Genomic DNA, 16,804 nt, shown 5'->3' with positions numbered 1-16,804 from the left:
TGAGCTAATTGAATGTTTCCTGCCAGAATGTTCCCTGATTAAGGCTATTCGATAAGTATGAGAACTCTGGTGGATATACCAAGGTCATTTAAGGAGGTCACATTTCAGCTAAATTGAAATAAGTTAACCAAATGACTAGGTAATAAAAGTGATTTAATGCCACTTGGAGGTGTGAGTTTGATCAGTTGACTCCAGGACTGAAGGCAGTGGGGTTTCAAGTGGAAAGCTACTAAAATACTAATTGTAAAGTGCTTGTTGCTCATGAAGAACACTGTCGAGATCTCAGTGGAAAAGGATTCATGGAGACCCATCAATTAACATATCAATCAATAAAGATCTTTCAGTAATATATTTAGAAACCCCTGCCTGAAAAATGTTTCTGCAACTTTCAGCTCTGGCCAGACTTGGTCATGTGGTAATCTTAAGTGAATTGAAAATAAAGTAAAATATATACATTTGTAGCACATCCTCAATACCTTATGATTTACAAATTTAATAATTTCTGAAGTGTAGTTTTTGTTGTACGGATAAAAACACAAAAAAGAACATCTCTCATAGTCTCTTACTTTCACAAAATATATTACAGGTTAACCACAACTTTAAAACACTTCAAAGCTAATTAAAAAATTTAAAAAATCATTTAATTATTTCAAAAACCCCTAACCTTCGTTCCTTATTTGGATTCTCCATTGTAATCACTGAAAAAACTACAAGCTGTCACCACTCCATGGGGATCCTGCTGTCGGAACACATTCAGACTGACAGCAATGAGAACCACACACTGAGTTCAAGACTTCCACATACACTGAATCATTTTTCAGGGCTTTGGCATGTGTAGTTCTGGTCCTCCCGCAAAGCAACTTCTGATTTCCAACCCTATGAACTTTTCAGATACATTATAATCAAAATTTGCCAGTACTTTAGTTGAAATTTATTCTGTCCATCTCACAAAATTAATTTTTTGCGACTGTATGTTGCCAGTCTCTGGTCGTCACAAAACTTCCAGTGTTAGTGTATTCAAACCTTGCTTCAGAGCTGATCCCCAACACCACACACAATTTTCAAGAGGCATTTGGATGGAATGTTGCACTGATGGGCAAGACATTGAACTGAGCCTTCCTCGAGCCTCTGGCTCAAAGGAAGGTGAAGAACACGTGTATCTCAAGTGAGATTTCTCCTTTCCAACACACCTGATAATCTATTCCAGTTTTAGGTTACCATGTATTTGAAAGCTGCACACAAAATCTTACCTTAAAAAAAAACTCATAATAATCATATCCTTCAGTGCATCCAGCGTACTGAGATAAATTGTCAAAATGATCTACGTTCTTACTACTAAAATAGGGCATTCATGATTTATTACTAACATGGAAAATCCATCAGGAAATTTAGAGAACGATGACAAATATGAAGAGTTATGAAACTTCAGCTCAAATTGTTCTGCTTGATGATTTGCTTTGGACTAAAGGCAGCGACCTTAGCCATCCATTATTTGCTGGATATTCATAATAATTAGCCACTAAACTCATCATTGTGAGTTAAAGATTATAAATAAGCCTTTTTGTATACTGTGATCATTGTTAAAGTAAAGCCAATTAATCTCTTGAGCGCAGTTAGGAGAACTCTCTCGTCAAGGGATTTACCCTTCTTTCATACATTTCCAAGTCTCCTATCTCTCTAATCCAATCACCATCTGTACCAAATTTCACTCTAATTCATCCATCAATGAGTGTGCCAATTCACTTTTTAAACAGTCTTGATACACACCGTTAAGGGAATATTTTGTTGTTCTAACAATTCACTGATTTACCCGTTGCCCTCTTACGTCACATTTAACAGTAAACCTCTGAGCAAATTCTTCTTGAGCAGAATGTTTCAGGGTAGCCACGTATTGCCTACATCAGAAAAGTATGAGTTCTATCTCAAAATAACTTGTGAGGTGGGCATGAATCACAGCCCATTTTAACACAAATCCCTGGTACATTTTCCAGGGATTTGAACACAGGATCAGGTGGACAATTCCTACTCAGGGAACTCGATTGTGATTTTTATTTATATTGATTAGTTCCTTACATTCCTTCTGCTGGTAAATATTATCTGCAGTGGATGGTAAAGCTCTGGTGAGCGAGCTGATTATAGTTGTACCACTATTAAGCTTTACAAGCTTCTCTTTTTAGCCCTGTGCTACGGAGGGGAAACAAACCTAGCTTCCCACTCATTCATCACGATCTGGTTTGCTCTTGCTGGGAAGTGATGCTACTGTGGAGTTCAAGTCAAGCGACATGCTGCGATACCTGCATGAACTAAATATCTGTCACAAGGGCTCCCGCATGAAAAATGAGCAGTAAGACTGACGATCAGCATCATGTGATTATGTAGAGTTAAGGTTCAGTATCTTCATTGTTCTCAATAAAAGAAATTTCCAACGAAACAAAATAAATCCATATTTTGGTAATTACTTTTCTTAAGCACAAAAAAGGCAGAAGTGCATTCAACATTCTAGCACAGGAACATACAATAGAAAACTTTCTAATACATAAGTAATGCTAAAGGTGTCCATGTAAAACGATAGAAGCAGAATTCATTCAAAAGATCACACCACAAATTAGCTGTAGGTTTGTGAAATGCCACAGTTGCTTTGCCTCTTCAGGAAGACAAGATTGTGCCAATTTCATTTCAATTTTCACAAGGTCCAGGTATAAGAGCTCACACTTTTAAATACACAAAATGCAAGTCACAGACAGTTCAGAGCTGCAACACACATCAATATATTTTCCTGTCCTGCTCCCAAGAGGATCTAACTTGGCAAAAAGAGCATTCATTTCAGAATCCACCTCAGAAGCATAATTACTGTCATTTCGAATAGTCAGACAACTATCATAGACATTTTAACAGTCAGGGAAATGACATCATGGCCATCTACTCTGCAGAGACCAAATTCTATGTTATACTTGGCTTCAGGACTTTATCAATTGTTAGACAGCTGGTCAATGGAAATGCCTTTATTTTTTGTTAATTATTGGCAGTTTGAAAAATGGTTTCAACATCCTTTTCAATTGTTGTAATGTGGAGCACTTTTCTTCAATGTTAATTGGAAGTACCTCAGCCCACCAGTTCAAGTCAGTTTCTTTTGCAGCTGTGTATAATTGCAACTATTATACAGTTCATAGTATACTTGCATCACTGTTGTGTCGTTTCTGACTGTGTAGTTTCCTGGCCCAAATAAATGAGGACATTCGTGGGTTAACTGGCCACCATTTTAAAAGCAGAAGGAGCACAGCATTGGAAATATAAGTCAGTTAACTAAACACTTGAAACAGAAAGCTTTTGTCATTTAGAACATTGTCAATTCATAAAGCATCTGGGTGACTGCCGCTGCCCCCCCCAATCTACCCCACCCCACCTGCCCGACAGACCTTAAAAGTTAACCATTAATCATTCCTCAATCCAGACTAGATTATTACTAGTTCAATGTGAACTAATTTTGTTTAATAATCTCAAGTGAAACACTATTAAAGTCTATATACACCACATCTGTGGACACATCCTTATTAATTATGCCAGTTACAGCCATAAAAAGTTAACCAATTTGTCAAACATGTTTTCCCTTCATTAATCAAAATTCAAAGTACATTTATTATTAAGGTATGTACCCTATATACAACTTTGAGATTCGTCTCCTTACAGGCAGCCACAAAACAAAAAAAAACACAATATAATCCATTAAAAAAAAGACCATCAAACACTTCTAATGTGCACAAAAAAAAGAGAATCCTGCAAACAAAGGTAAGCAAGTAACATTCAGAACTAAAATTTTACAGCCACGAAGCCGGTCATCCCTGCAGCCAATCCAGGAGTCCATTAGTTGCAGGCCACAACCTCAGCACATGGCAGAGATAAGTAAACTTCACTGAGCAGTGAACTGAACACCAGCCTGTCCCTCGTCTCCGACCCTGACACCCTGACCTTTTCAATCCGGCCAGGTGCTTAAATCAGCCAAATGGCAGGTTGTTCCTCACTCTCGGGCCGGACCTGCCGCCTTCAATCACCTCCAAGTCCGCTCCAGCAACCAAATATTGGCTCATTCCCTGTCCTTGGTCCCTGGCCCCGCTGATAATCCATGTTGGCTCAGCTTAATCTTTGTTTCTTGGTGTCTGGTTACCACTTCCTAACACAAGATTCTAGCATTTCTCATACCCAAATAAATGAGGACATTTCTCGTGCTTAGCCCCTAATCTGCTCGCTTTACACTTATGACTGTATGGTTAAGCGCGGCTCCAGTACCATATTTAAGCTTGCTGACGACATCACTGTCGTTGGCCGAATCAAAGTTGGTAAAAGAAAATCAACGTATAAGAGGGAGATTGAAAATCTGGCTGAGTGGTACCACAACAACAACCTCTCACTCATTGTTAACAAAACCAAGGACCTGATAATTGGTTTCAGGAGGAGGAAACCAGAGGTCCATGAGCCAGTCCTCAGAGGGTTCAGAGGTGGAGAGGATCAGCAACTTTAAATTCCTCGGTGTTATCATTTCAGTGGACCTGTCCTTGGCCCAGCACGTAAGCGCAATTATGAAGAAAGCATGGCAGTGCCTCTACGTCCTTAGAAAATTGTGAAGATACGGACAAGGCATCTAAAACTTCGACAAATTTCTACAGATGTGTGGTGGAGAGTATACTGACTGGCTGCATCACAACCTGGTATGGAAACAACAATGCCCTTGAATGGAAAAATCCTACAAAAAGTAGTGGATATGGCTCATTCCATCATGTGTAAAGCCCTCCCAACCATTGAGAACATCTACATGGAGTGCTGTCACAGAGAAGTAGCATCCATCTTCAAGGATCCTCACCTTCCAGACAATGCTCTCTTCTCACTGCTGCTATCAGAAACTCCTAATACCCCTCATCCATTGGGTTCTTGAACCAGAGGGGATAATTTCACTTATCCCATCACTGAAATGTTCCCACAACCTGTCGACTCAGACTCACTTTCAAGGAATCTTCATCTCACGTTCTCGGTATTTATTGTTTATTTATTAATTTTTTCTTTTGTATTTGCACAGTTTGTTGTTTTTAGCACATTGGTTGGTTGTTTGTCCTGTGGGTGCAGTCTTTCATTGATTATATTATGCTTCTTGGATTTACTGTGTACGCCAAGAAAAAAAATCTCAGGGTTGAATATGGTGACACGTGTTCTTTGATTCTACCAACTGAAATTGTTTTCTTTATTGCCCATTGGTTTATTCACTTATTCTATAATTTCTCTTTATCAATAACTAGGACTTCCTTGGTTGAACTGTAAGATTTTCTCAGCCCTCAGGTTTGCTATTCTTTACACAACATTTACAAGGGGATAACACACACAAAATGTTAGAAGAACTCAGCAGGCCAGACAGCATTTATGGAAGGGAATAACCAGTCAACCTTTCGGGCCAAGATCCTTCGACAGGAACCTTCCACAGATGCTACCTGACCTGCTGAGTTCCTCCAGTATTTTGTGTGTGTGTGTGTGTGTGTGTGTGTGTGTGTGTGTGTGTTGCTTTGATTTCCAGTATCTGCAGAATCTCTTGCATTTAAAAAGCATCCATATTCATAGTAAATTATATACCAATCATTTAAATATTATCTTTTGCTCATATACTAATCATATCATTCAATATGTTTCTCAGTTTACAATAGACAACTTGCATCTTAGACCACCATAATTTGATTAATTTAGATTTAAGGCCCCGTTTTCAGATTGAACCAAAGCATCTTCTGCTTTAATACAAAATTATCTTGTTCACTGAAAGTCCCTTCATTACAAAATTATTAATCTGCCCTTTCTCATTGCACTATATTAAAACCAAGATAGCTTGTTGCTCAGTTCGGTCCTGTACATACTAAATTGGATAATCACCCGTGAGTTCACCTTCTGCAATACTTGTACTAATTTGATTTGCTTAGTCTGTGCTACCATTGTTACTGACTCCTCCAAAATCCCACTTTATATTATTCCTTATATTCCATTCTCTTTGGGGCTGATTTACACCAGTGTTTTTAATCTCCATCCAAAACGATTCTACTTCTCAACCTTATGGTGAGATCCTTTCTACATTTAGGTTATCCTTCAATATCAGGGTGAATTCCACCCCCCCCCACCTTCCTTTTCATTGATTCTGCCTCCTGAAAAGTCACACATTCTGAAAAACTGGTCATCTCAGTATGGCCATGGCACTGAACTTACTTATTTCAATACACATTGATTCATAACAAGATAGAAAAAGTAATTGCACAAATAGAAATAAGTAGAATTCCAATTTTGTCTTTTTTTTACCACTTTTGTCTGCTTGCAGATACACTGATGTTTGTACGTTCTGCCACTTCCTGGCACACTCTGGTCAGCAATACACATTTCACCACTTGCACTAAACACTCTGCCCTCCCTTGAGAATTTTCCAAGCTTTTCCTCACCTGAATCCTCTCCCACCTGAACTACTTTGATCTGCAGTTATCTTTTTGTTCCAATTCTCTAGGACACTGGTACAAATTCAATTCAAGTGAAGCCTATCTGAAGATAGCAACTCCCTCTTTTTCAAGTAATGGTATCAGTGCTCAGGAACAAAAACATATTTCTCTTATTCCAGCCTTTGGGCCATCCATTTAACACTCTTTGTTTAATCGTGAAGGGGATGGTGCCAGTGAACAACACAACCAACTGCAATGTCCTTCAGACAGCTTACGAAACTACTTCCTTTTATTTATAATATGATACTGTTACTAAGTTGCGTGCAATTGGAACCTGTGATTTACATTTTGATGGCGCGTTTTCAGGCCGATTGAGCAATCTGGCACTTTGTTGTCCCCGAGGGATTTTGGTGAGGTTTCGGGCGGAGTGTGTGGCTTAGAGGCCAAGAAGCCTGGAGATAGGGCGTGAGCCCACGATCGACTCCATTTCTTGCCGATTAAGAGATTCGACGAGCAAGACTGAAATCAACAGGGAAGAGGGCGGAAGGCTAGCAGTTGCTCAGCGCCATTGGTTGGCATTTGACCAGTCGCTCTCTCTCGCCGCTACTGGAGGAAGGTTCCTGTCTCTGACTGGTCCCTTTCCCCCTCGCTCAATGCTGCCAGCTTTGGGTCTTGTGCACGGTTTAACTAACAGGGTTTGTGGATTAGACTCTACATTTCATGTTATATAACTAACAGGGTTTGTGGATTAGACTCTACATTTCATGTTATATAACTAACAGGGTTTGTGGATTAGACTCTACATTTCATGTTATATAACTAACAGGGTTTGTGGATTAGACTCTACATTTCATGTTATATAACTAACAGGGTTTGTGGATTAGACTCTACATTTCATGTTATATAACTAACAGGGTTTGTGGATTAGACTCTACATTTCATGTTATATGGATTTCTGGTTTCTCCTTTTTTTATAAAATTGTTATTTTGTGCGATTCTGATCAGAGCCAAAACTACACAGCCTTAAACTGAACGGAACTGAACTGTAGATTCCTAGATTGGTTCAACGACTCTGTGCTTTGATATTTTATATTCTATGTTTTTCACTCGTTTTTTGCCATTTGCCATTTTACTGAGCATGGGGTATTTGATGTCTTCTTTGAATGGATTAGAACCATAGAACATAACAGCACAGAGACAGGCCTTCTGGCCCTTCTTGGCTGTGCCGAACCATTTTTCTGCCTATTCCCACTGACCTGCACCTGGACTATATCCTTCAATACACCTCTCATCCATGTACCTGTCCAAGTTTTTCTTAAATGTTAAATGAGCCTGCATTTACCACTTCTTCTGGCAGCTCATTCCACACTCCCACCCTCTGTCAAGAAGCACCCCCCCCCATGCTCCCCGTAAACTTTTCCCCCTTCACCCTTAACCCATGTCCTCTGGTTTTTTTCTCCCCTAGCCTCAGTGGAAAAAGCCTGCTTGCATTCACTCTATCAATACGCATCATAATTTTATATACCTCTATCAAATCTCCCCTCATTCTTCTACGCTCCAGGGAATAAAGTCCTAACCTATTCAACCTTTCTCTGTAACTGAGTTTCTCAAGTCCCAGCAACATCCTTGTAAACCTTCTCTGTATTCTTTCAACCTTATTAATATCCTTCCTGTAATTTGGTGACCAAAACTGCACACACCTCTTCTTTGTTTCCTGGCTGTCTGTGGGAAGACAAATCTCAGGGTTGTATATTGCATTAATAAATGTACTTTGAACTTTGATGACTCATTTCAATTTGCATATGGCTCAGGTAACAATCCAAAGGTATTACATTTGCGGCTCTGCTTCTTGTCTGGGTGCATACACCATCAACAGAACTTCTTCTTCAGCCCTTCTTTGTCACTGAGTCCCACATGGACCAAGGCAGCTGGATATTTCTCCTCACATTCTAAATCTTCTCCAGCTCTGAAAAATGGTCTTAACTCTGCCACTGGATAAGACCTCAGCCTTTAGGATGAACACTCTCAGCAGCAGAGATCCCTATCCATCTCACCACCTATACTGTCCCATCATTACGGAGTTCCTTTTCATTCCTACTGTTTGAACAGCACCATGGGTGCTGTGGTAACCTTACCTATCCTACCTCCACTCCTTACCCTTATCAACCTGACTCAAAGAACTTCTTCCCTTTTGGACAAGTACAAGCCTGAAGGCTTCTGCATCGTGACCTCTCAGATTCCCAAATATTCCTCACTCATAGTAAAGTCCTCCTCTCCCACAATACTTGGCCAATTCAACAGTATTTATTCTAATTGTGGGTAGGTGTCGGGATAAGCAGATACCCCCTGATGCATCAGTGCTGAATGTCAGAAATAGAGGTTTTTGAGCCTCTGAGCTACAAGCACTTAGGCCAATGTTCTCAGTCGTTTCCATCGGCTCCCATATACTACAGCCTGCTTTATTTATTAACTGAGTAATTACCTCATAGACCAGCTCCTGACACTTGCTAACTATAGCTTTGCCTAGTTACTAATATAATTTCAATATACTAGCTTTAATTAACTGTAAGCAGTGTATAACTTCCAGCCAACCACTTCAAGATATGAAACAAAAAAATTCTCAAATAGATGATCCCAGTCACCATCAGATCACTGAATTAAAAAATAAACCGGGTATTTTTAACAGTATTTTGACCTTGTCTCACCTATCAAAATCTACACTCTATAGATTCTCCACCCACAGCTAAAAGCACACATTCATTCATAGCAATGAATATTGACTTAGGAAAAGCAGTTTATCCAACTGGAACCAAATAACATAAAGGATGACTTTCACAAATTAGTAACAACATACATGCACATCTTTTCTTCTCCATTTTTCTACTTCTTGAAATAATAATGCTCTGTCTCTCAGACTTCACTTCAAATGGTGCCAGACAAAATCTACTCCTTTATAAAGTATTATACACATGAAAGCAGTTAACATTTCAATTAGCAGGTCGAAGTACATACCTACTGTCAGTTGTTACTCAGATAAACTGTAAGAGGAATGGACAGCTCCAGCAGGGGGCGCTCCATCATCAGTCAGTACAAGCAAATTCACAGGATTATGCAGACAGGCTGCAAGACTACACTGTGCCCACAACCTAATCGTTGATTCAGAGACTTATGGAAAAAAGTGCATGGCTTTCAAACAAAACATCCAGCTGTGCAATTCAATATTCTGAACAACATTTTGCCTCTAGCTCACCGCAGAATTTCTGAAAGAATCTCAGAACAAAGGCACACATACTAACAATGTGGCAATGATGCCAAATAATAATGTGAAACATGCATACTTGATTTGTCTTCAGTACATGTTGCAACAATTATCCTACAGTTTAAATACAAATCTTTGTGGTCTATTTCTTGAAGGGATATGGACAGGCATGAATGGATCTGGCACACCTCTTGTGTTCTTGGAGGAATGACAAAAGAGTTATGGCACTTGGTCACAGCCTCTGCCTGGGCATCATTTCATCATAAGAGAGAGAGAGAAGAAATTGCCTTTAAACTCACGAGAGACCATAGGCCATCAACTTTTTGCTGTTGATGTTTCTGTAGCAGGCAATTTCTTTTTTACGAGGTTGAGTTGCTAGCTCGGCACTTCAACCCAGCACAGATGGAAAGCGTGCACGGGAGCCGGCTGGATTCGAACTTAGGACCTTCCACCCCAAAGTCCAGCACTGATGCCACTATGCCACCAGCCGGCTATTTCATCAAAAGGGCAATACATAAATACCTTTTAATTAACTAAGCTTTCATTGTTCAAAATGCAGCTAAATTTATTTGACTGAAGGATCACTGTAAGTCATTTATAAGTGATTTTTACACTGAGGACAATATATGATTTTATCTCATTTAGCAATACAGTATTCATAATCACAAGACAGAAAATAGAAATGCATTGCTTGTAGTTGTGAAATTGCAAACAGATTATCTTTATTACTTTAAAACTAAATATGTGACTGTGCCTGTGTATGGCACAGTTCAAGATAAAACTTACTTTGTTAATACAATAAACTTCAGTTTCTGCAACAATGAAATGAATGCCTTCCACTATTTAAGACAAGAACTCGAAGTTCGCACCTTTCATAATTTTAAAATCTTTGTTAAGACCCTGGGCAAGTTAATATATCTGGCTTTATTATAAAAAAGTTAAGCCACAAGAACTCCAAATTCAATACGAAGCATTGCTTTCAACATCCGACATCTAGTTTTGAAATTTAACTGAGATTTTAAACTATATTTTAATTGAATATTAATTGTCATATGCTCAATCAAGATAGTCTACTGGCACTTTGAATTGTTTCTACAAACAACCAAATCAAGACAAATTATATTCACAATTTTTAGTGTCATAAAAAATGTAAGGAGCTTTACAAAGCTGCAGTGGAAAACTATCAGAGCCTGATTAAATCAGTCAAGTCTTCATGGTATATTTGTTGAAGAGAGAGGGTAGGAGCTTGCCAGAGAATCATAGATGCATGAGAAGTCAAGATTTGAGAGGAGGAGGCCGTGCAAGGTTTGCAAGGAACTCTGCAGCTAGATGGTGATAGCCAAATGATTAACTGTCAGGTACTGAAGGGGGCTCACCTTGAAAATCAGAACCTAAAATTTAATGTTGATGAGTGATGAAGAGTTTTGATTAGCTGATCTTAACAAAAGGAGAAAGGGTAGATCCTGTAGGTTGGTATAAAAAACATTAGAATAATTGAGACATGAGACAATGAACATACGAAAAAGGACTCCAGCAACAGCACTGTGGCAGTGGTGAGGGTGGAAGCTGGCAGGGTGAGTGACAGAGTTGTTACGGGTGTTTAAAGTTACATATCTGTCCAAAGCAATGAATGAACTTTTGAATGAATTGATCTTTTCAAACAGAAAAGCTGAGACACTTGCCAACTGAAAACAAAGCGTGGTCTCGCAAATATTATGAGTAGGGCTGTTGTGGCCTCACACGCACAACAGATTAATGGCATCAGAGATTGGACTGGCTCCAATGAAAAGCACTTATTGATTTTTGTCAGCAGGTTTTCTCCCACCAGGCTCCTGGCACCGATGTGCAAAGCTGGCAGGTGGGAACAGGCCCTCATGTGGCACCGTGGCGGAATTCCTGACGCTGTTGATGAGTGACTGGCTGCCAGGAGAGTTTCTGCCAGCCAGGTACTGCAGCACACAGCCAAAGTTGAGGCCTTCACTCAGATAAGCTTATGGACTCTGCTCTTGCCTGAGCCCCTCCCACTCCCACCTCTAGCCCCCCACCAACTCTCCAGCATGGGACGCTGTCCTTCAGTCATGCTCAATGCGGCGAAGAGTGGATTTTATTAGTCTGACGGCCGCAAAGCCATCAGAACAGGCCACCTGAACTTGGGATTGATTTTGTAATTAAAACGACAGGTGACAGATTCCCCATTAACAATAATTAACAGAATTTACTGCAGTTTAGCCAAGGCTTTGACAACACTGAGAAAGAAGAGGATTCCAGAGACAGGGTGGTGAAGTAAAGCTGGTGTCATCAATGCCAAGGAGAAAAGAAACCTCAGGTCAGGCAGCATCTGCAGAGGGAAATGAACAGTCGCCATTTTGTGTGGAGACTCTTCCTCTGGACTGAGGGGAGAGAGCCAGTAAAATAAAATAGAAACCGGGCAAGATCTGGATCAAGGGGAAGAGGGATGAAGGGTGATGGATGAGAGGCAGGGGGAAGAGGGATGAGAGGTAGATGGAGGGGGGAAGGACGGAAATTGCCACAGAGGCCAGGAGGTGGTAGGTTGAGGTAAAAGAGCGGCAACAGATGATGGGGAATCAGATAGGAATGTGATGGCAGTGTGGCACCTAATCTGGGAGATGGGGTGGGCAGATGGGAACAGTAGGAGGGTGCTCCCTCCTGTACATTCTTCCAGCGGGAGGGATGTTTGAGTGATGGGAGTGGGGTGAGGAGGGAAAAGAAACTGGACGCGAGGTGGGTGGGGGTGGGTTGGATGTGTGTAGAAGGAACTGGGCGGACGAGGAGGTGAGTGCTGGACAGGTGGGCAGGAAGAGAATTCGGTGTTCATGCCATGGGTTGTAGACTACCCAAATGGAATATGAGGCTTGCATTCGGCCTCCTGGCAGTGGAGAAGGCTGAAGAGCCTTCAGGTAGTTGTGGAAATGTCATCAATGTGCCCTATACAATATCTACAGATGATGTCTTGAATGTAATTCCACAGAAATGCAACAACAAAATTCTGTTCTGAAACAAAATCCTGTGGTTTCTTGAAATTAAAAAAAGCTAAAATATTTCTTTCACACTTAAAGTTTTACTAATAGGAACACCTTCAATTAAGTGTATTTAAGTCTTTGAGAAACTCGGAGGGACGGAGCTTAGGAACTTTTGAACTACCTGTACAACCTGGCATTTTTGCGGTGTGAACTGAAGTCTCGAAGGTGCAGGACGGTTGTGGTGTGGTGCATACGGGCCAAATCCAGGTGCTGGCGCCAAGGTCTGAGAGGTGAATCAGCTAATATTTGGCTGCTGGAGCAGACTTGGAGGTGATTTGAAAAGACCAGGGTGGAGGTGGTGGGGCGCAGACCCAAGAGCTAGGACCAAGCTGATGACTGATTGAATTAAGCACTGGGCCAAATTGGAATGGTTGAATACGGGCTGAATCGAGGTGGGGGCCTAAGAGCTTATTGAAGCAACAGGACCCGGGAATGAGAGCAAGGAACGGCCTACTGTTTGATCGATTTAAACACCAGGCCAGATTGAAAAGGTCAGGGGTTGGGCTGGAGAGCAGCAGGCCTCCTCACCTGAACAGTACAATTAACAAACACCATTTCCATAACCAAAAGTTTATTGCTACTCGTTATAACAATAAAATATTAAGACCAGGATTTTCAGTTTAATTTTACCAATACTTCTTACCCAACAGAAGTATTAAGACTGCATCCTCAATAGCTTTCAGAGCCAAGTGGAAATGTCGGTAAAACGGATAACACAAAACTCTTCTGCTGAAGGATACGACGACTTCCTGAAGAGAATGGTAAGTCTGTATGAACAAAACAAAAATCCATGCTGATAACATTGACATATCATGACATTATAATTTATTCACTTTTTAGATAACTAGATTTATGAATATTGAGCACAACTTTCACTCAATGAAAATGGGTAACAATTTCTCTTTCTTAAAAATTGACTGAAATGAAAATTCAGTTCTATTAAGACCCAGACAAAAGTAGCACTTTGGCCTTACCTCACAAATGCATTGAAATGCAGACCTCAGTGAAAAGTACAAAGTTATTATGGTGCTTTACACAGTAGATATATAGTTGTTGCTTTCCCTGACTGAGGAGTCTAGAACTACAGTCTAATTTCAAGGGGTCAGTCATTCAGGACAGAGACATGAAGAAACTCTGTACCCACAGGGCAAGTAGTCTTTGGAATTCTCCACCCAAGAGGGCCATGAAAGCTCAGTCATTGAGAATATTCACAACATTAAACCAATTGACTATAAGCTGTTATTCTTATCAGAGGATACTGGGCTAATTCAGGAAAGGGTTAATGAGGTTAAAAAAAAAAATCATCCATCATCTCTAGGCGTTGCACAGACCAGGCCCTCATACCATGGTATCGGCTGCTGTATACGCTCGGGAGAGGAGAGGCCGGAGGCAGTGTGGGAGTCAGCAGAGGTCCTTGTCAGCACGCTGGAATCCCTGGTGAGTTGAGGGCTGGCTCGTCCCATTAATGCTGTCCTTCACTGTTCACTTAGCAGAAGATACACTGGATCGCATTTGTCTGCAATTGCACTACTGTGTGATGAGAAACTGCTGCTTGCTTGTTCTTGCAGAAACAGTGCTCCACGACCACATCCCATGCACCATCAATCTACAGGCCATGGGAGTCAGGCACTTGGGCTAAAAAATTTTTTGTGACTGTATGTTTTTCTGCTATCACTTCTATATTTGGGTGTGCAGTTGGTACTGTGCTTTGCAGCTTGGCCCCAGAGAAGTGCTGTTTTGTTTGGCTGTATTCATGTATGTGGTTGAATGACAAATAAACTCAACTTGATCTCTCCAATCTACAATCATGGCCTCTCTTATTCACTCATGCAGCAAGGCAGTACTTACAAGCAAATCGATCTTCATTGTAAAATAAGGTACAACCTCAGTGTTAATTCTGAAAATGATCAGTGCTTGAAGATTTACCAGGAAGTCTGGATTGAACAATTCACTCCAGTTCAGGAAACCTTTCATTGATTAGTAAGCATCGTTCAAATCAAAGAGACTTCCAATGCTCCAGGTTCTGACTTTCAAGTACACAAGATACATGTGCTGATCAATTTGGTCCAACCTACTGGTAACTCAACAGATGATGCAATGCTTTAATTAATATTATCTAATGAGTATTTTTGGTGCCCCTGCAACTTGGATTTGAATTTTGTGCAGAATAAATAAAGGGAACTTGATGCACTTATTTTCCTTTGGTGAATTATGAAAACAGGAGCCTTTGTTTCACTCCCAACCTGTGGTTTATTACAGATTCAATGCATGCAAAGTTAAAATCAAGCAAGGGATTGCTTGAGTGAACAGCTGCGATATGGAGCATGAACAAAGCATCTGCTAAAATCCAAAAGTACAACTAAATGTAAGGGTAATGGAGGACACAAGTGAACCTGCCACAGTCAGTTTGCCAACAATCACTAACCTTGTTTACACTTCAGAACAAGCACTTGGGTATGATAAAACAAAAGCTGGCAGCCTTGGGCACGTAGCACTTTATCCTCAGGGGGGGGGGGGGGCCAATCCTGGCAGTTCAGGGGCCAATGAACATACGATTAAATATGCAGCTAACTGAATTCAGAAGCAAAGCCAACAAATAACATAACAGTTGTAACTGCCTCTCACTGCTCTACGCAATCCTCATAACAGCTCATAATGAAAGCATGACCAATCTTCAATGTATCTCTCCTGGTTTCTATCCAACTGTTATAGAGGCATTTGCCATCTGTCATTCCCGTTGATCAATGACTTATATCACGTTAATATTCATTTATGACCTTGTAACCACTATCACAGAAGGGGAAAGTATTGAAGGCAGAACACTTATTTGGCCAATGTGCATAATTGAGTGCTCATAGATTGCATAACTTTTCCAAATGGTAGGAAACACAAAAGGCATTAAAAGTCAGTTCACTTACTTCAAGCCAACAAAGCGTTCCACTGAGTTTCCAGACGTTCCATGACGATTCGGTCTGAAAAAGATAACAGTGAGAAAACAGAAGAGTTCATTAACAAGATTAGGTTATAAAGTTAAACTGATTGGACAGTAACTTACACGGAATGCAGAAGTTTGTGAGGTGGGCTGGATGTGGGGGGGGGGAAGCTGCTGGAAGGAATTAATGACAAACAGTAGACAGTAAAGCCTTTTGAGTTTTTGAATGGAGTCCATGGTTATAAAAGTACACCAAAACTCATAAAATAGTCTGTAATTGCTCAAAACACCTGATCCTGAACTTGGCTCACTAATGCGAATTGGGGATGCAGACTGTAAGTCAGGTATGTGGCTGGAAATGGATTTGGGGTTGGAAACAAAGGAGGTCAGGAACTTGGGTAGGCTTGTGAGGGTGTTAAGAGAAATAATATCCTACACTCCAGAAACCCTGCTTGTCGATTTCTAGCAAAGTCCTGAGAGTTCCATTTATCCAGTTTTACCATAGCATTATTCTGTCTTGTGAAATACAATAACCAGAGATTCAAGTATATTGGTAATTCACACAAACTCTCAATCCACACATGAAATCACTTCGATTTGGTAAGCATAATAATTCATACCAATGTCACTTGAAGTTTGAGATTACAAGACATGGGTATAGAATGGGATTAACTGCTGATTTTCTACACTGAAACACACTCAAGTAATTCATAACAAGGAGCAAACTTGCATTAAGTACTATAAGCCTGAAAAAATATTTGAATAGCAGTTAGTTGTGTTACGTACCCCGTAACTGGGTTGCCAAACCAGCAGAAATGGATCACTCAGTTGGAGTCTGGAGTACTAGAACTAAGAAAGTTTTATTAAAGAAACAAGCAACACAGTAATCGAAAGGATAATAAATGCAACAATTCAACAATGATAACCACACATGTGCACAGAATTAAGATAACAGCATCAATCAAGCTCTATCGTTGTCTAGGGGTAAATGACCAATTTCAAAATGACTCAAAGTTCAGTCCAGTTTGTAGTTCAGTTCGCAGTAATCGTTGCCATGGCGATGGACAAGGTGGGGGAAGAGAGACAGAATAGGAACAACTGATCATTCAGAACACTGCTT

At 40.4% G+C, this 16,804-nt stretch overlaps 1 protein-coding gene across 2 annotated transcripts in view; it reads right to left on the bottom strand.

The window, feature by feature from the left end:
* shq1 (SHQ1, H/ACA ribonucleoprotein assembly factor) overlaps positions 1 to 16,804 on the bottom strand; it is a 132,469-nt gene that overhangs the window by 48,559 nt on the left and 67,106 nt on the right. For both annotated transcript variants that reach the window (XM_063067904.1, XM_063067903.1), the window contains exons 9-10: positions 15,671 to 15,724; positions 13,396 to 13,519 (exon numbers count right to left, since the gene is read on the bottom strand). In XM_063067904.1, the coding sequence (XP_062923974.1) occupies positions 13,396 to 13,519; positions 15,671 to 15,724 (178 nt within the window). The remainder of the gene's footprint in view (positions 1 to 13,395; positions 13,520 to 15,670; positions 15,725 to 16,804) is intronic.

This window comes from Mobula hypostoma, chromosome 15 (assembly GCF_963921235.1).
Source record: "Mobula hypostoma chromosome 15, sMobHyp1.1, whole genome shotgun sequence".
NCBI lineage: Eukaryota > Metazoa > Chordata > Chondrichthyes > Myliobatiformes > Myliobatidae > Mobula > Mobula hypostoma.
The sequence above is the reverse complement of the archived record's forward strand: the minus strand, read 5'-3'. Positions and strand labels throughout refer to the sequence as shown.